Below are 19,912 nucleotides of genomic sequence, written 5' to 3' on the forward strand. Positions count from 1 at the left end.
TGAAGATATGGGTCTGTTCGGAAGTGTAAACAGATGTGGGTTATTTTTAACAAAGAATGGAGGGAGGTGGAGGGAAAGAGGAGAGAGAAAGGGGAGTAAGTTCCGTATTTGAAGGCTATGCATGACGAATGCCCAGTCCCAGCTGGAGCAGCTGTACTGAACACAACATTGTCAGTGTGACACAGGGCAAGAAGCCACCTCTCAAGAAGACCTGCACCTCCCCTGTACTGTGCTGCTATTTCAGCCTCTACACTATTTAATTTCTCCCCATATAAAACAGCTGTGCTTTCTAATAACCATAAACAGGAAAGTAGACCACTTGATAAGAACACATTAAATAACGTGTGCTGGAATTATTTACACTCTGTCCTAGAAAGATATAGTAAAACCATAGCCCGGTGAAGGAGGGGGCACAATTTGAAGGAGCAGAGCAGGGGCTAAAGACAATATAGGGAAGCCAGGGGTGGGAGGTATTCTTTCTCTGTGAAATTTGGGAAATACCAGCCATTTGATGCAATTTGGTTCATTCAAAAAGGCAAAATCAATTGGTTTTCAGAAATGTTTAAAAAAAAAAAAAAGCAAAATTTTAACAAGAGGCCCCCAGATAGCCCTTCTCAACACATCAGTGCATTGATACTAAGCTACATTGTTATAACTGGTTTCTGTTTGGTGTTCTCTTCCAGGAAAAAAAGAGGATAGAAAAAAGATCTTAGAACCAGTTAAAATAATATAACATGAAGCAGAGAATTTTCTGATTCAGCAGCAAGGCAGCTGCCACAAAGTCACACCCTGTGACATCAAAAGAATCTCAGTGAAGTTTTTATACGTGAATATTACCTGTAAACCTATCATTAATCACTGTGTGTTTCAGTGTTACTATGCTTTGTTACAGAGAAACCCAGGCTCCCTCTCATAGTTTTAGCATTACAAGTCACCTGGAAAATTTCAAGACTGCTTGCTGATGTCTGCATCATCACTGGGACTGCATTTTTGTGAATACAAAATCTAAAGGCGTGTATAGCTAGCAAAGTAATACAGTTGATATATGGATTGCAGCCTCCCAAAAAGTGTTTGGAAGTAAATTTAGATTGTGTTTTTGAATAAGCAGAAAAACTGAACAGAAGAGTCCCCTGCATACAAATATTGCCAGTTTTGAAGATTTTCGCTGAGCAAAGAAATCATGCTTCATCAGCATGAAGAAACTTTTGATACTTCAACACTACTCAATATCCATTTCCTTCTAACATGGTTTGTTCTTTAGATCTAACAGAAATCTACAAAACACATCAAACTTGAACCAAATTTGAGCCAAATAATTTTACTCTGAGAGTTCTGCATGAACAAGATTTCTCACTGGAATAAATGTGACAAATAGGAGTCATGAACAACTGTACAGATTTTGGCAAAAATTTCCAAAACCAAATCACTTGTTGGCAGAAACCAGCCATGGAAAGTTTCAGCCCCTGAGCAGTCTGAAAGAGTTGAACAAAACTTGAGGGGGAGCAAGATAAGAATACTTATAATAGAAGATGCATTGTTGCCTCAGTTTTGGAAAGAAACTTGTATTTCTTTAATTAGAGAGAGAAACACTGAACAGTGTAGAAAAATAAGTGAAGAAAAAGATTGAATTAATTGCAGGAGGAAGAGACGTAGGCAGAATGCATTATACAAGTGGAAATTTGCCAGGTCACTGTAATGATCAATATTAGTCCTGCACAGAGTGCAATGGAAGCTCAGATGACCCCAGCAGACAATCCCTCACATTTACATCCCTTCAAAAAGACAGCACCTCCCCCAACACAGTGTCTTCTAACAACATGCTGGTGGTGCCTTAATTTAGCATGAGTTTAGAGGGAAGAGTTCCACAATTACCAAATCACCAGCACCGCTTCCTACTCACTTTTGTGTTTTCCTTGGAGAACCTCAGTACATGGAAGAACTTGCGAATATTTTTTTTTATTGTTATCTTTCATCTCATCACACTGATTTAATGTATATTGTCCTTTTACTTGAGCAGAATTTTGTGTGTAACATAGATGCACTTCTCGTAGATTACATGTCACAGGAGAATAGGATTTAAGAGAAGACAGCTTTAAAAATATTGGGCTACTTAGAAATTATATTGAATAACCACAGAAATCTTTAACTTCACCTTATACTGCACGTGTGTGTACAGTGCACCACAACCATTTCCCAAGATGTAACATCCTCACTATAACACCACTGATTACACTAAGGGATGAAACTGGCCCAGTATATCTGTCATTCACCCAATGAATGGGGAAGGCTTACCAAGATGTCTCAAGCCAAATTAAGTCTCTTAAAAATGACAAACAAAACAGGTTATAATTACAACTTTCCAAAGTGCAACCAGTTCTGCAGCACCAGAGGCTAACAGAGCCCACTCCTATGCTATGCTAATTCTGTGGAAGTCAAAATAGAAACAATCTGGAGACCAAAGCTTGAAATCCTGTACACAGCAGAATTACTTACTTTGATTCAGTTCCTGGTAAGTGAATATTGCTGCATCTACAGAATTTTAAGTGAGATACTATTCACCTACTTTGGCTAATAACAGCTATTGGTAAAGACAGCAAAGAATCCTGTGGCACCTTATAGACTAACAGATGTTTTGGAGCATGAGCTTTCGTGGGTGAATACCCACTTCGTCGGATGCATGTAGTGGAAATTTCCAGGGGCAGGTATATATATGCAAGCAAGCTAGAGATAATGAAGTTAGTTCAATCAGGGAGGATGAGGCCCTGTTCTAGCAGTTGAGGTGTGAAAACCAAGGGAGTAGAAACTGGTTTTGCAGTTGGCAAACCATTCACAGTCTTTGTTTAATCCTGAGCTGATGGTGTCAAATTTGCAGATGCACTGAAGCTCAGCAGTTTCTCTTTGAAGTCTAGTCCTGAAGTTTTTTTTGCTGCAGTATGGCCACCTTAAGGTCTGCTATAGTGTGGCCAGGGAGGTTGAAGTATTCTCCTACAGGTTTTTGTATATTGCCATTCCTAATATCTGATGTGTGTCCATTTATCCTTTTCCATAGAAACTGTCCAGTTTGGCCGATGTTCATAGCAGAGGGGCATTGCTGGCATATGATGGCGTATATTATATTGGTGGACGTGCAGGTGAATGAACCGGTGATGGTGTGACTGATCTGGTTAGATCCTGTGATGGTGTCGCTGGTGTAGATATGTGGGCAGAGTTGGCATCGAGGTTTGTTGCATGGATTGGTTCCTGAGCTAGAGTTACTATGGTGCAGTGTGCAGTTACTGGTGAGAATATGTTTCAGGTTGGCAAGTTGTCTGTGGGCAAGGACTGGTCTGCCACCCAAGGCCTGTGAAAATGTGGGATCATTGTCCAGGATGGGTTGTAGATCCCTGGTAAAGAGTGGTTGTTGCTTTAACATAGGCTATAGTGTAGACATAGCCTATCTTGGCAAAATTTATGTCGCTCAGGGGGTTGAATATTCCACCCCTGAGCAACATAAGTTACACCGATATAAGCACTTATGGGCACAGCACTATGAAGTGGGAGAGCTTCTCCCACTGGCACAGCTTCTGCTGCTCATGGGGGTGGGTTTTTTTTATGCCGACGGGAGAGCTCTTTCCTGGCAGCATAAAGTGTCTTCACTAGACGCTCTGCAGTGGCGCAGTGTGACATGGCCTCACACTTTCTCTGGAATGAGCTTGGGGAAGGATGTCACCATCTTTTTGTTAGTTAAAGTCGCATGGACTTCTAAAGTTATGAAGCAAATTAGCACAACTCACAGGGTTAGTCAGCAAGGTCCCTTGTCTCAGAAAGAACTGTTCTATTTAAATCACAGGGGGTAGTCAGGTGAAAAATCCTTGTCTGTTCAGCAACCCTCTGTCCCTTGTCTCTCTTGGGATTTTATAATTTCACTAGTTCTACTCCTGCAATAGGTAGCCAAAACCTGAGTATCTAATACGAAAAAGCAAATATTTATAATCTAAATATATGTTCCCCTGAACCCTGTGACAAACACCCTCTCATGTATTTTTCACACATTATGGAGCAGTAAAAAGGGCACAAGGCCTTTCTCCATCTCCCTCCCTTGCAAGTTATTAACTGATGACCTCATGGGAGAAAGTGATCAGATATTGCATTATGTGGAAATTGACACATTGCAAAGCAAAAGTTGTTTCAAGTAGTGCTGGTTCATGTCATTACTAGCCTGTTCCCATGAAATGCCTGTGGTAACAATGTGGCAGCCAGTCCTGTACATGAGATCATTCCCACCATCCCTTTACATCCAGCTCTTATGGGATGGCTCAGTGCTTCCATAGAGATATTTCCTTTCGGCAAAACTAAACTGCAACATTCTGAGTCACTGGAAATCTTTCTGTGGGAGGGGTGAAAGAAACACTATATATTCAGCCTACCATGTGTGTGAATTGTAACAAATCCAAGAAATACATCGAGTGCCAGACTTCATCCTTGAGCAAAACAAGGTATTGTAAAATTACTTCAATAGATTCCACATTTTCATTCTCATTGATATACTGTGGTGTTAGTAAATGCATAGGAAGTATACGTGGAGGGGCTGTGGATGGAAGCAGTGTAATAAGAAACATATTTTAACGAGATAGCAGACACTGTCTAGAAGAGAAAGTTAACTTTAATTTTATCTCTTACAGAAAAATACACAAGAAGGTCAAATTCTATTGTGACTTACCTTTAGATTTGGCAGAATTTGTTTTGTTTTTTTTTAAAATTGTGCTGGATAATATCAGTGTCTATTTTTTAGTATGTTTTTAGATTTGCATGGATTTAAATTGTCACTGTTGGGTGAAATTGGGGTGTGTGTGTGTGTGTCAGACAATTGTTTCCTGACAGTAGATGTTGATGCTCAAAGGTTATGCTAAAAACACAAGCTGTCGACATCAAAATATACAAAGTAAATATTCTTAAATCAACAAACCATACCTATTTTTATTATTCTTTTTTTAGTTCATTTGTACCAAGCCTAATTCAAAAGTATAAATCACTTATATGTTCTCAAGAAGTATTTTTCTTACTTTGAATATGTGTAATTTTGATTATGATTGATGGAAATATTTTTTTCATCAGTTTGTGTGTACAGTGAAATTGATGTTTACTGATAAAAATCTAATCCTTCCAAGCCTACTTATATTTTATGCAACTTCACTGGATGATGTGTTAATCGGGGCAGAGTACGGACCTGTGTATATATTAAAATTACTGTATTCTAGTGTTGTTATTTACATCAAAATACCTAGATTATAAGCTGTCTGGGGCATGGACTGTCTTGTTCAGCATTTGTGCTGTACCTACCTCAGTGGGGTCCCTGATTCATATCTGGGGCTGCAAAAAGTAATACAAATAATAAATAATAATTGTGTATATATTTGTAAACTACCTCCTCCCCACTCTCCCCACCCCCAAAAGGAATCCTTGCCCTGAAGAGCTGGATATCTAATAAAATGCATGAGTACCATGCAGAAAAATAAAATACTGAATAAGTCAGAGTGACTACAGATTGTTACAGCTGGACTGTTTCACAGAAGGGATAGGATTTCAGGAGATTTTTGAAAGACAAGAAAGGAATTCATGGTATTTGACATATAGTAATTGGCATTCTAGCTCACTGAATATAGCAAAGTGTTCAGAAACATTCTGAATGGTTGATCAATTTGACCATGTTTGTTTCTGATTTATTCACTCTTCACAAACATCCAAGTCAAAGGGCTTTTGTTTGCACAAACAGGAACATTGGAATTGCCACAGACAATTGCATCAGGGGTTCATTTAGTCTAGTATCCGGTCTCTAGCTGTGGCTAATACCAGATGCTGCAGAGGAAGGTACAATAAGTCCCATGGTGGCCAATTATGGAATAACCTGCAATAGAGGAAGCTTCTTCCTAACCCCATTAGTTGCAGGCATATGCAATGAACCATGAGGGGTTAAACCTTGTAATATTTTTATCATAGCTAAAGTAACTATTTAATGTTCTCATTAGTCCTATTACCATCTAATTCTCTCTTGAATCCTATTAAGTTCTTGATGACTCAATAATACTTGTGGTAATGAACTCCATGGGTAAATTTGTGCATTGTGTAAAGATTTCTCCTTTATAACTTTAAATTTATTACCATTCAGTTCTATTAAGTTCTCGTTCTTTCGTCTGTTATAAAAAAAGGAGTTATGTGTGCATCTACCTATTTCACTATACACTGTGTAATCAAGGAATAGAAAATTACATGCAACTCAGATGGCCAATCATACAGCAGGAATAACAGATAGCAGTTGGTTGAAGACTCCTGAGAGGGTGAAATGTGTTCTTTCAACTTCCAGAGCTTCCTTCAGTTCAAAACAAAATACTATACACAATGCGTAAAAAGCCAGCAGAACTTATTGCCACAAGGTATCTTTGGGTCAGATCTATAAGTAGAATCAATATCCTCTATCAGAGGCCTTTTGAAAAGAAAAGGCTTAACACATACTGTAGAAGGGTCTCTATGAAATATCTAAAGTGAGGGAAATGTGTTTTAACACAGACACGTAGCACATGCTAAGGTCCAAATGACTATTTAGCTGCCTGCACTGAAAAGCTTAGCTCTCAGGGTAGCTGCGCCTCAGAAATTTTCAAACCATTTTAATTTCTTCAGTAGGTAATAGGGTTGGGTAGCAATCACCAGCATTATGCAATGAGCTGCCAGCTAGAGATGTATTTTCTTTTCTCTCGCTTTCCAGGTTTCAAATAATGGAAGCTCTGAGTGTGGCAAACACTGGTTTTGCCCTCGACCTTTTCAAACATGAGTGTAAGACACAAACCAACACAAATATCTTGTTTTCCCCTTGGAGTATTTCAACTACCCTGGCCACTGTGTACCTTGGAGCCAAAGGCAACACTGCAGATCAGATGGCAAAGGTGAGCTGGGACTACAGAGAATGTCAGCTTTTGAGACATGCCACTACTATTGAGTAATGTGTGTACAACAGCTGGTGCTTACTGATGTGGGTGAGGGACTCCTGTATTAAATTAGATGGAATATAGGGGCCAAAAGAGCCAAATTCGTTAACACATACATGCTAGCTTGTTGTTACATATTTTGGATGGTGCAGCTATACTTTTTATTTCTAGAAAATTGGTAGCTTTTGGTGTTTACAAGATGCTAATAGGAGACCCAAAGGTAGTGTTCCACACACTATTAAGTCAGGCAGAAACTGGAATAAAAGACCTCTTCAAGATTGGACTGGTGCCCGTGCTATGGGATCCTTCCCCCTCACAGGGACCCTCCCAGAGCTCAGGCTCCAGCCCAAGCCCCCGTGTCTACACCACAATTTTACAGTCCTGCAGCCCAAGCTGCGCAAGCCTGAGTGAACTGACCCCGCCAGCCACAGGTGTTTAACTGCTGTCTAGCCGTGACTAGCCTAAGACCACACAGTAAGTTGGGGCAGAGGCAAGAACAGAACCAAGATCCAGGTCTCCTGATCCCAAGTCTTCTGCTTTAACCATAAGTTCTTACATATCAAGTGATCTATATCTCACTGCATCTATTCTGTTTGCAATTCTCATTGTAGGTGCTTCACTTTAACAAAGTTGGAGGAGCTGGAGTTGACATCACAACCATAAAACCACGACGAGCCTATTCCAAAATGGAGGAGCTTCTATCAAATCCATGTATCAGCGTTAAAAAGGTAGCTCACCAAAACAAATGTCTAAGGTGTCCAAGTTATAGGCATGTTCCCTTCTTTTTTAGACTGCCTTTCCTTCCATGTTTGAATTCACTTTGGTTTGCCTTTCTCCTGTTAAATGTACACAATGAATGAGTATGGTATTCTGAGAGGTTTCCTTCTGTAATATTGTCCCTGAGACAACAAGAGAGACATCCTTCCCATTTATGTAAATTGCAAAGGGTGTGACTTGCATTTCCTCATTTGAGGTACTCCGCAGAGTTGTGACCATTCTCTGTGTTTCTTTGCCTTTCTCTTTTTTAAATTTGTGGGTTTTCCCTTTTTTATTATTGTTAAATTTCTAGCTATTGAATATTAGAGTGTGCTCTGCACTCTTAAGGACATGATACCTGCTTACAACAGCATCAAGGCTGTTCTCACACATGTAAATGCCGTGCTGGGTGAAATTAAGATATGATTGGCTCATACAAGAGACATGCATGTGAGATTTTGAGAGTGAGGGATTTTCCCCATGACAATGCTAAAGAAATACACTTCTGTGCTGAAATGTTCTGGTATAGATAAAATTATTGTGCTGGGTGTAAATGGGCATAAAAATCATGTTAGAGAATACTTCCATGGCACCCTGAAAAGTCCTTTATCGGTCATTATAGTGTTAGATGGAGTGTGCTTGATTCATCATTTTTGGTGCAAGGGAGAGCAAATCACAATCCTATCCGCCACTGGTAGGATTCCCTCATGGTAGAGGAGAGATGGTCTTTTCACTACTCCCTACCCTACAGTTAGCACCTTTAAAGTGTGGCTGGCTATACAGAAGACCTGACAGCAGATGATGGTCAAGAGTGTTAATTAATCAGCACATTTGACAGCCAAACTCTTCCTGGCCAACACCACTCACCTTTGGGGCTCTGCTGACAAGCCAAAGACCCCACTGGTGGAGAAGGGGTTTACTTTCTGCCAGTAGGAGCTCACCATACAGACTGGCATAAAGCCCAGTGTCTAGATCTAACTGCTCCCTCTCTGTTAGCAATCAGAGCTCATATCGTTTGCAACAGGATATCATCATTTTGAGATTATGGAAGTGCTGCAGGGAACTTTCTGTGTGTTTAGAAATTTCAAATTGTTTCATAAATCCTTCACTGTCATATGCTTGTAGGATATGAATGTACTATGATCCCAAATTCTGAGCCACCCTGCAGCTTTTGAACACTGAAACAATCTTTATTTCTCTAATTTATTTTCTATAGTAAATTTAATGGAGTGTATTTCCTGTACTTTTCTCTCAACAGCATTTTTTAAAAAGACTCCAGAGATAGGGTGACCAGACGTCCTGATTTTGAGGAGTTTGTCCCGCATCCCGTTGTCCCGATATTTTGTTTCCTGGTCTTTGGTGGCAATTCGGCGGAGAGTCCTTCAGTCGCGGACGGTCTTCAGTGGTATTTCAGCAGTGGCTGCTTCTGTCTTTGGCGGCAAGGTTTATTACCCGCCACCGAAATACCGCCGAAGACCGTCCGCAACTGAAGGACTCTCCACTGAATTATCATCGAATTCCCAGACAGGTGATGTGAAGAAGAAAAAAAATGTCCCCCCTGTGGTGGTGCCAATATTTTCCCTTTAACATCTGGTCACCTTACTCCAGAGGTGATCCTGGCAATTACAGACTGGTAAACCTAACTTCAGTACCAGGCCAATTGGTTGAAATTATAGTAAAAAACAGAATGATCAGACACAATATGTGAGAAGAGTCAACACAGCTTTTGTAAAAGGATATCGTGCCTCACCAATCTATTAGAATTCTTTGAGGAGGTCAACAACGTGTGGATAAGGGTGATCCAGTGGATATAGTATACTTGGACAGTATACTTGGACTCTCAGAAACCTTTGACAAAGTTGTTCAGCAAAGACTCTTAAGCAAAGTAAGCAGCCATGGGATAAGAGGGAAAGTTCTCTCATAAAACAGTAACTGGTTAAAAAGGCAGGAAACGAAGGGTAGGAATAAATGATACTCAGGAGGGTTACCTGAGTATCTGTACTGGGACCAGTGCTGTCCAACATATTTACAAATTATCTGGGGGGGAAAAGGGGTAAACAGTGAGTTTGCAGACAATACAAAATTATTCAAGATAATAGAGTTCAAAGCCGACTGCAAAGGATCTCAAAAAACTGGGTGACTGAGCAAGAAAATGGCAGATAAAATTCAATGTTGAGAAATGCAAAGTAATGTGCATCAGAAAACTAATCCCAGGTGTACATAGAAAATGATGGTGTCTGGATTAGCTGTTAACATTCATGAAAGGGATCTTGGTATCATTGTGGCTAGTTCTTTGAAAACATCTGCTCAGTGTGTAGAGACAGTGAAAAAATAATGTTAGAAACCAATGGGAATGGGATAGATAATAAGACAGAAAATTACATAATGCCAGAGATAATGCCACAGAGAATGGCAACAAAAATGCTTAAGGGTAAGGAACTTCTATAAAAGGGGAGATTAAAAAGACAGAGACAGTTCGTCTTGGAAAAGAGATGGCTGGGGCGGGGGTGGAGGGGATATGATAGAGGCCCTTAAAAGTACCTTGCAAAACTGTGCCCAAAATTACTGACTTCCTGCTTAACTTCCTTAAATAAGTTGACATCATAATTTTACCTCCTTCATATGCAACAACACAAACAGTTTCCTAACACTACCAGTTCATCTATCACATGTTCTATACATTTGGGGCAAACTTTCAATGTGATATATGGGAATTTTTGGTTATGGGACTTTCATAAATGCTAATGGACATCATATAGCTAAGTCTCCATGCATTGTACAGACACTGTACTATCACTATCTCTGTGCATGTGCTTTGTTTTTTAATAATCTCTCTAGTTAACTTTATATTTCAGTGTATTACAGAGCTCCCTCTTGCTCACACAGTGTCTATGGTGTGTCCACTGTCTGGAGATTTTATTGATAGGTTTAGTGCCCCTCATTCAAATCAACACACAGTTCACAAAAAATTACTTTAACTGTACAGGATATTACATGCAACTGTCACCAGTGGAGCTAGGTGCAATATATGATATTAGAAGTTCATAATCACTTGCCTAGAAATCGCAGATAAATAATCAAAATATTTCTTCCTTCTTTCAAGGCAAATCTGGAGAACTCAAGAAACATCCACGCAAGGTTTCAGGCACTTAGCTCTGAAATTAACCAACCCACTAAAAATTACCTGCTTAAAAGTGTCAACCAGTTATATGGAGAGAAATCATCACTTTTCAATAAAGTAGGTGAAGCAGTTCATCTATCTGTGTAATAGGGATACAACTGATCTTTATGATTGGTCTATGACAACAAACCAGACAAGACCTAAATGCAAATATTTTAATTACATCTGCAAAATGGTTTATTATCCTTTAAGATTTATTTCTCACTGACTCTTTGTAGATACTCAGATCAAAATTACAGGTATTCTTTTTATTTGCTTTTCCTGACTGGACTGTATCTAAGCATGAACGATCATAGACGAGTAAATGATTGATAACAAATATAACTAAAAACATTTTGCTTCTCTGAAAACAGAGCTTTGTGCTCCGAGTAAACTGTGTCATAACATGAACTCTCCTTTTTATTTGGCAGTAGTTGGCACAGATATATTGCTAAATAATATGTAAGACTCTTCTCTCTCTTGCCTTGAAGGAATATTTACAATCGATTAAACAATATTACCACACAGAGCCACGAGCTGTTGATTTCATGGGAGCAGCAGAAGAAGTAAGAAGAGAAATCAATTCCAATGTTGAACACCAGACTGAAGGTGAGCTCGGGACTGTTCTTTTACCATTTACAAAGAAAAATCATGTATTTTTCCACCATAAATTGTTTATGAGGGGAGAGAGAAAACGTTGATTTATTCTGCTACATTCTGCATTTGAACCGAAACACAAAATGGCTGCTGCCTCACTGCCCCAATTGGAGGCAGGCAGATAACTACATATGAAAGTTCAGTAACACCAAATCCAAAATGACATTCCCCTTCAGTTATAACACTACTCGCACCCCAAGGGAAAACACTGGTGACTACTGCTTTCCATTTGCACAAATATTTATGATAACAATTTAACCTTCATGTGTTTGAAGGCAATAAGATACCACAGTGTTGGGCCTGATACAAATACTTACATAGCAAAATGTGTTTCATTTTGATGGGATTCCATGCAGTATGTTCGGGAGTTTCATTTTCTGTTATAAATAGTGTCATGAAACAGTCTGACAGAAAGGGTACATTCTGCTGAAATTCCTCAGAGAAGTTTGTAGGACTTTTCTCCTCCAAAAATAGAAAGGGGGTGAAGAAGTTTCAGCACTAAGGTGAGGTTCTGCAGCCAGAGGGATAAACTCTAAATCTCTTGTATCTTTATACTGTACTTTTATCATGTGTAGGCCATACTCACCACAGTAGTATCTATGAGCAAAATTAGTTTCCTCTCCTGGGGGCCACATTGCATTCTTTTTATTTTGACACATTCCCACCTCTTCCTTTTTTTCTTCAGTCTTCTTTCTCTGTCCATGGGAGGAATGTAGATTAAGACTATCAATCAGGGTTATTACTAGCAAGAGGAAGCTTGAGTAGGGCAAAATCACTGAAGGGGACCACAGAGCCCAGCCCAATGTTTGAGGATATTTCACTATAGTCTCTTAAGACAGGAAGCTGCCCTACAAGTATGGTCTCAATAGCACATATTCCAAAACTCAGTTCCTACATTTACTCCAAGCAGAAAAGCTGCACAAATATATGACTGTCTAACTATTTCCTAAAGGTAAAATCCAGGCGCTACTGCCTGTCAACTCTGTTGATTCACTCACCAAGCTGGTGCTTGTCAATGCCCTCTACTTCAAAGGAAACTGGGCAAAGACATTTAAGGATGGATTTACAAAGGAACAACCTTTCAGAATGAACAAGGTATGTAACTAAGCCATGTCATGCAACCAACAGAGGAACTGACAATACACAGAAGTGAAAGTTAGGGTTCAGGTCTGTTTTCAAGTTGTGTTTACACAGCAATGTCAGCCTCCGGTTAGTGGGACTCAAGTCAGCTGACCTGTGTCAGGGAACCCTGGGCTTGAGCGTCTACATTGCATTTTAACAATAGGTTAAGAAATTTCTGACCAGTGCTTGAACCTAGGGCTCTGGGATCCACACTGCAGTGCACAGACCAGAGTCAAAGTAAATGTATCCTAAGGGCCTAATACCCCATACCCCGTAATGTTGACACTGTAGCCTATTGCCCACCCTGTTTCCAACTGTGAGGGTGCTACTGATAGGACTCAGGTGCCCACAAGGCACGCAGGAGTACATAAACCGCATAATGAGCTCCTTTGGCGGCTGTCTCAGTAGAATGACTGCAGTTTGAGAAGGCTTTTTTCTAATCTCAGAATTGGGCTCTCCAGCTCTAGGCCAAGTTACATTGGCAGGAAAATACCCAAGTGCACCTGTAGTGAAGAGAATTAGGATATCGATCTCCAGGGCTATCGAACTATTGAAAGGAAACTTTTCAATTCTTAATTTTTAAAATTAGAAGCTCAATGAAGGTGTTTTTCTTTGGTTGCGTTTTTATTTATTCTTGTCTGTTTTTTTGAATTTTGACATAAAATGAAGGTACCTGAAGAAAGACCCACATCCCAGCCTGTCTGCTGCCAGCTGTGGAGTGGCAAAGTGCATCCCCATGGCCCGGGTGCAGTGTGCTCCAGCACCCTGTGGGCTTCCTTATCCCTGCACCCACTGTATCCCGGGAGGCAGGGATAAGGGATCCCCAGGGGGCTGCAGGAAAGTTTTGGGACTACCTTCCACTCACCACCCTCACAGTGCTTACTGTGCCCCTGCAGACGCAGCTCCAGGGAGACCGGGTGGGGGCTGGTAGCAAGGGACAGAGAGCAGACTGGGACCAAGTGCTGACAGGGAGGGATGACCCCAATATCCTAGTGACTAGAAGCCAGCTCCTACCTGTCAGCTTTGCTCCCTGCTCCGGGCAAGCTCCACACAGCAGCAAGGAGTAGCTGGAGCAGGAAGTGGGAATGGGCTCAGCCAGGCAATAATGGCGCTTCCAGCCACTGCTTTGACTGTCTGCTTCTCTGCGCTGGGAACTCTGGGATATATCTGGAGGACTTCTGGGTCCCGAGTCAAGTGAGGGCTGCAAGCACACAGGAAACCAATAGGGCTCAGACATTAGATCCCAGTTTAACATTGGCTGGGGCCCTCCAGCCCTGCAGGATCCTGTAACCCTACGTCTGAACCCTAGGTTAGCACATTTGGAGTGTGGACACAAAGAGAGGTTGCCTTGAGCCCGGGCTCAAACCCGGGCTTAAACTGGTGTGCAGACATAATCTCGGTATCAAAACTGAGAGGCTGAAATACACTTCTACCTCGCTATAATGCGACCCGATATAACACATGTTCGCATATAGCACGGTAGCAGCGGGGCTCTGGCGGCGCTTTAAAGGGTCCAGGGCTCTGGCTCCTGCGGGGAGCCCCAGGCCTTTTAAATCACCACTGGAGCCCTGCCACCACTACCCCGGGGCTGCAGCAGCGGGGCTCCACCGGCGATTTAAAGGGCCCAGACTCCATGCAGCGGCTGGAGCCTGGAGCTCTTTAAATCACCGCTGGAGTCCTGCTGCCACTACCCCGGGACTGTGGCAGTGGGGCTTGCAGGTGATTTAAAGGGCCCGGGGCTCCAGCTGCTGCAGGGAGTCCAGGGCCCTTTAAATCACTGCTGGAGCCCTGCCGCCCCTATCTCGGGGCTGTGGCAGTGGGGCTCCACTGGCCATTTAAAGGGCCCAGACTCCCTGCAGCGGCTGGAGCCCAGAGCTCTTTAAATCACCGCTGGAGCCCTGCCGCCCCTACCCCAATATAATGGGGCTTCATCTATAATGCGACAGGGATTTTTGGCTCCCCATGACTGCGTTATAGTGGGGTAGAGGTGTATCAGCATAAATAGTGACAAATAAATTGGTTCTATGAAGTATCACTTTTTAGTAACCTAACTCATTATAAGTAACACAGGCAAGAAAAATTAATGCTAATATTTAACTATATTGTTTTCACCTGATCCTTTAAAAGTGGCATTTGTCCTCCTTTGGTTTGTTGCAGAATACAACTAAGCCAGTGCAGATGATGTACCAGAGAGGGAAATTTAATTGGACCTACATTCAAACAATGCGCACCCACATTATTGAGCTCCCATATGTCAATAATGACCTCAGCATGCTCATACTGCTACCAGATGACATCAGCGATGGCACCACTGGCCTAGAAATGGTAAAGAAATTAATCATATTAATACAAGGAATTCAATTGTTTTTATATCCTAGATGATTATATGGCCGCTGTCTGATAGTAGGTGACACTCCATTCTGGTATTAAGAACGAGCGAAAAGATCTGGCTCAGGAAAATTTAAGGACAGATCCAAAACATTATCTAACACTCAGAGAACCTGAGCCTTTTTTGACCTATGACAAGATTTTCATAAACCTGACACTTTTTTGCACTTCTTGCTGTCATCCAGTCCTAGACAGAGAAGCCCCAAAATCCTCCAAGAAAGGCAGTTCTTTCAGCCCAAGCAAAACCAGAGACTACTAGAACCCTTGACAAAAAGCCAGGATAGAGGGGAACACTTCATACTAAACAACTATCTAAATCTTTGAAGGTTTCCTAGCACTAATCTGTAAGGACACCAGAGCCGGCAGTGCCCTTTCTCTGGCAAGACTCTCATTAACTTTAACTGGAGTTTTGCAAGGAGAGAAGCTCTGCTGGATCAGTTCCAAGAAGGGATGATGGAAATGCCATCATCTTCATTGTTCCTTTCCAGCTCCCCTCTTGAAAAAATACTAGGTGGCCGGATTTCCAAATGTATTTTGATACAATAAATATTTGAAATAAGGAAAACTATAACTTAGAACAACTCCACTAACAAATAGTGACTTAAGTATACGTGTAATTAATTAACAGTCATACTTTTCTGGTAGATTGCATGCAGATAAGCTAGAATGCCAGAGGCTCAACAAATACAACAATACATTAACTGGGCTACTATTACGTAAATCAGACTTTGCTGCTATTATGCTACAAATATTCAACACTGAAAGTATTCACTATGTAGGATCAGGAAGGAATTTTCCTCCAGATCAGCTTGGCAATGACCCGGGGGGTTTCACCTTCCTCTGCAGAGTGGGGCATGTGTTACTTGCTGGTTTGAACTAAAGTAAATGGTGGATTCTCTGTAGCTTTAATTCAAGGTTTGAAGACTTCAGTAACTCAGCCAAAGGTTATGGGCCTATTGCAGGAGAGGGTGGGTATGATTCTGTGGCCCATGATGTGCAGGATGTCAGACTAGATGATCGTGATCATCCCTTCTGGCTTTAAAGTCTGTTCAAACTTCCAGTTACTGCACTAATCTGCTGTAAGAAAACACACTGTTTTACAGTTGAGAAGACACCTGTAAACGAGCCAGAAGCTTTTCAGTGATCTTCACTATATTTGTAAACCATCTCTATAGTTTCTCCATTCAGGACTGTGAAGGACATCAATGTTAAAGAAGTTTTTTTCACTGTGTAATTTTTGATTCTCTCTTTTTAACTAACTGTAGCTAGAAAGAGACTTGACGTATGAGACATTATCCAGATGGACCAGCTCAGAAATGATGGAGAAAACTGAAGTGGATGTGTATCTGCCCAGGATGAAAATGGAAGAGAGTTATGACCTCAAATCTACTTTGAGCAGCATGGGGATGCGAGATGCCTTCAGTCAGGACCGAGCTGATTTCAGAGGGATGTCTGAGAAAAATGACCTGGTTTTGTCAAATGTTTTTCACAAGTGCTTTGTGGAGATCAATGAAGAAGGCACAGAGGTTGCAGCTGCCAGTGCAGCTTCTATGACATCACGAAGTCTCATTTCTGCTATTCAGTTTGCAGCAGATCACCCTTTCCTCTTCTTCATCAGGCACAATAAAACTAAGACCATCCTCTTCTTTGGCAGATTCTGCTCCCCGTAACCACTCAGATTTCTGTTGCTGAACAGGATCTTGCAGCAGCAGGACTGTACCACAAAGACATCACCTCAAGTGTCTAAATAGCTTGGGTAATTTTACTTCACTTTCCTGTATTATTGGCCAGTCTTTGTAGCTTGGGGAACAACAAATAATGCAAATCATTAAGAATTTTTCTTTTCTGTTCATGTGGGTAGAGGACTTGATAATATTGGGCTATGACTCTCAAAAGCACAATAAAAATGCACTGGTTGCTTTCTAAATGACTGTAAATTGCACTCTTAGTACTGTACAACTATACAGTTTGCCAGAAGCTGGAAATGAGCAACTGGGGATGGGTCACTTGATGATTACCTATTCTGTCCATTCCCTCTGGGGCACCTGGCACTAGTCACTGTTAGAAGACAGGATACTGGGCTAGATGGACCTTTGGTCTGATCCAGCCGGGCCGTTCTTATGTTATAAAGCAGAAAAACAAGTTTGACATAGAGAAATGCATCTCAGGAATAAAACAATTACCTATGCAGGCATACAAAGAGTACACAAGCAGGGCCAGATCTTCAGTAGGTGCAGATTGGACCACCCCCACTGAAGTCAATGGAGCTAGGCCAATTATACCAGATGAGGCTGTGGCCCACAGTCTCATGAATTATACTGACTTAACATAGGCATGGCTAGCAATGCAATAAAACCATTTGAATGCAAATGTTTTGTAATCTTTACATTTCTACCGGCATTTTTTCTTGTTTGCAGACAGCTTGCAAGTGTTCTGTTTCCTCTGCAGATAATATGCCAATGGGCAAGTATTGTACAAGAATCAATTGTGTGAACTATAAGAAATAAAATGCATTTTTCTTACAACCATCTGCTTTGTAATAATTTTACTTTCAGCCAGCATCATACCAGGGCAGAGGTGGCCCGCAGGCCAGATTCGGATCTCCAGCCATTTTAAGCCAGCCCTTGAGCCCCTGCTGGGGCATGGGGTCTGGGGCTTTCCTTGCTCCGGCACTCCAGCTGGGGAGCAGGGTTGGGGGCCGCTCCACGCTGCTCCTGGAAGCAGCTGCATGGCCCTGCTTCAGCTCCTACATGTAAGGGCAGCCAGAGGGCTCTGTTCTGCATGATGCCCCTGCCCCAAGTGCTGCCCTTGCAGCTCCCATTGGCTGGGAACTGTGGCCAACGGGAGCTGCAGGGATGACGCCTGAAGATGGGGCAGCGCACAGAGCTGCCTAACCATGGCTCCATGTGGGAGCCAGAGTGGGGACATGGCCACTGCTTCCGGGAGCTGCTTGAGGTAAGTGCTGTCTGGAGCCTGCACCCCTCAGCCTCTTTTTGCACCCCAAACCCCCGCCCCAGCCCTGATCCCACTTCTGCCCTCCAAACCCCTCAATCCCAGCCTGAAGCACCCGCCTTCACCCCAAACTTCTCATCCCCAACCCCACCCCAGAGCCTGCACCCCCCAGCCAGAGCCCTCATGCCTCCCGACACCCTACTCTTCCTGCCCATCCTGAAGCCCCCTCCTGCACCCTGAACTCCTCATTTCTGGCCCACCCTGGAACCCTCAACTCCTCCCACACCCCAACCCCAATTTCATGAGCACTCATGGCCCTCCATACAATTTCTATTCCCAGATGTGGCCCTTGGGCCAAAAAATTTGCCCACCCCTGTACTAGGGACTAGTTCTCCATTGCCTTCTTCTAGCTTTATGGCAGAGTAACCTCACTGAAATCGATGGAGTCACACTGGGGCAATGGAGAAACAGGCCCTAATTATTTATCTGTAACTATCATGCAGTATGTTTATGCAGAACCCATATCTTCATACATTTTGGTGTTGGAGCTCTTTGTTCAGATTCAGCAATCAGTTACAGTGGAATAAAATACTAGAAGCACAGAGTTTTTTGAATAATTTCCTACCTTTTCTGGGACTGCTCCTAACTCTTTGAATTCAGGGCAGAGATTAAATAAGCTGGGTACACTAGCAAACCTCCAGCTCTATTGAAAATATTCCCACCTGCCTGCACACACTTTGGAAGTCCATGCTTCTGGGATGCAGCACACACCTTTCTTCTAAGTGCTGCTTCCTGAATAGGAAAAGAACAAACATGAAATAACATTACATAAGGGTTTATTTATTTTATTATACTCACTCTGACTGCATGACCACATTCCATCTAAATACTGTCCTGTTGAAGATAACAAGATAAAGCTGTGTGCTAAAATGTGACCCCAAAGAAGTACCTATTATGGTATATGTCTACACCAGGGGTAGGCAACCTATGGCACGTGTGCCAAAGGCAGCACGCAAGCTGATTTTCAGTGGCACTCACACTGCCTGGGTCCTGGCCACGAGTCCGGGGACTCTGCATTTTAATTTATTTTTAAAAGAAGCTTCTTAAACATTTAAAAAAACTTATTTACTTTACATACAACAATAGTTAAGTTATATATTATAGACTTATAAAAAGAGACCTTCTAAAAATGTTTACATGTATTACTAGCACGTGAAACCTTAAATCAGAGTGAATAAATGAAGACTTGGCACACCACTTCTGAAAGGTTGCCGACCCCTGGTCTACACAGACATACTTTCTAACAGCCATAGATTTTCAAAATACAAGGCAAGGTGAGGGTACCTGTGTATTTCAGAATTCCTTTTCTACTATCTTGGAGAGAGGAAACTCTTGGCAGCACATGAGCTATTAATTTTCATGTTGGGTCTCAGCATGAAACAAAGAAACAAAAAAGCCACTGCACTGAGCGTGGATCAGTTTGTGCATCCAGGGATGTTCTTTAGTCCAACCTTTAAATTAAAAAGGGATACTAACCCTGATCCTTCAGTGCACAGAGCCCCCGCAACTGCCTCAAATTAGAGAGAAACTTCTGACATGGGAATATTTTAGCGCTAACTCCATGCATTCTTTGACAAGCCCATTTTCGGAGTCTTAAGTCCTCCACTTAAATATCTGGTATTGGTCACTGCTGGAGGCCGAATACCAAGCCAGTTGGACTGTTTGTCTGATTTGGTGGCATGGCGGTATCTATATTCCTAATGGTTTTAAATGAGGATGGTGGAGTCACAAGATCTAATTGATCCCTGCATTACTCCAGTTTTACACTGATACGCCTTAATTGAAATCTATAGAGTTACACTGGTTTAAAACTGGAACAATGCAGTGGAGAATCAGGCCACACACAACACTAATCCAG

At 41.8% G+C, this 19,912-nt stretch overlaps 2 protein-coding genes across 4 annotated transcripts in view; both read left to right on the forward strand.

Annotated features, from left to right (window-relative positions):
* LOC127044905 (leukocyte elastase inhibitor-like) overlaps nucleotides 1-19,912 on the forward strand; it is a 186,158-nt gene that overhangs the window by 95,614 nt on the left and 70,632 nt on the right. The window lies entirely within an intron of this gene.
* Nucleotides 6,740-17,166, forward strand: LOC127044873 (serpin B10-like). Of its 3 annotated transcripts, none has more exons than XM_050940112.1 (7): nucleotides 6,740-6,917; nucleotides 7,571-7,687; nucleotides 10,819-10,953; nucleotides 11,367-11,484; nucleotides 12,485-12,627; nucleotides 14,812-14,979; nucleotides 16,308-17,166. In XM_050940112.1, exons 1-7 carry the CDS (start codon nucleotides 6,750-6,752, stop codon nucleotides 16,710-16,712), a joined length of 1,254 nt encoding a protein of 417 aa, XP_050796069.1. In that variant the 5' UTR covers nucleotides 6,740-6,749; the 3' UTR covers nucleotides 16,713-17,166. The 3 variants fall into 3 exon arrangements, with proteins under 3 accessions (XP_050796069.1, XP_050796070.1, XP_050796071.1); XM_050940113.1 differs by having other exon boundaries at nucleotides 6,750-6,917; nucleotides 7,571-7,603; nucleotides 10,831-10,953; XM_050940114.1 differs by lacking the exon at nucleotides 7,571-7,687 and having other exon boundaries at nucleotides 6,750-6,917.

Source organism: Gopherus flavomarginatus, chromosome 2 (assembly GCF_025201925.1).
Source record: "Gopherus flavomarginatus isolate rGopFla2 chromosome 2, rGopFla2.mat.asm, whole genome shotgun sequence".
NCBI classification, from domain to species: Eukaryota; Metazoa; Chordata; order Testudines; family Testudinidae; genus Gopherus; species Gopherus flavomarginatus.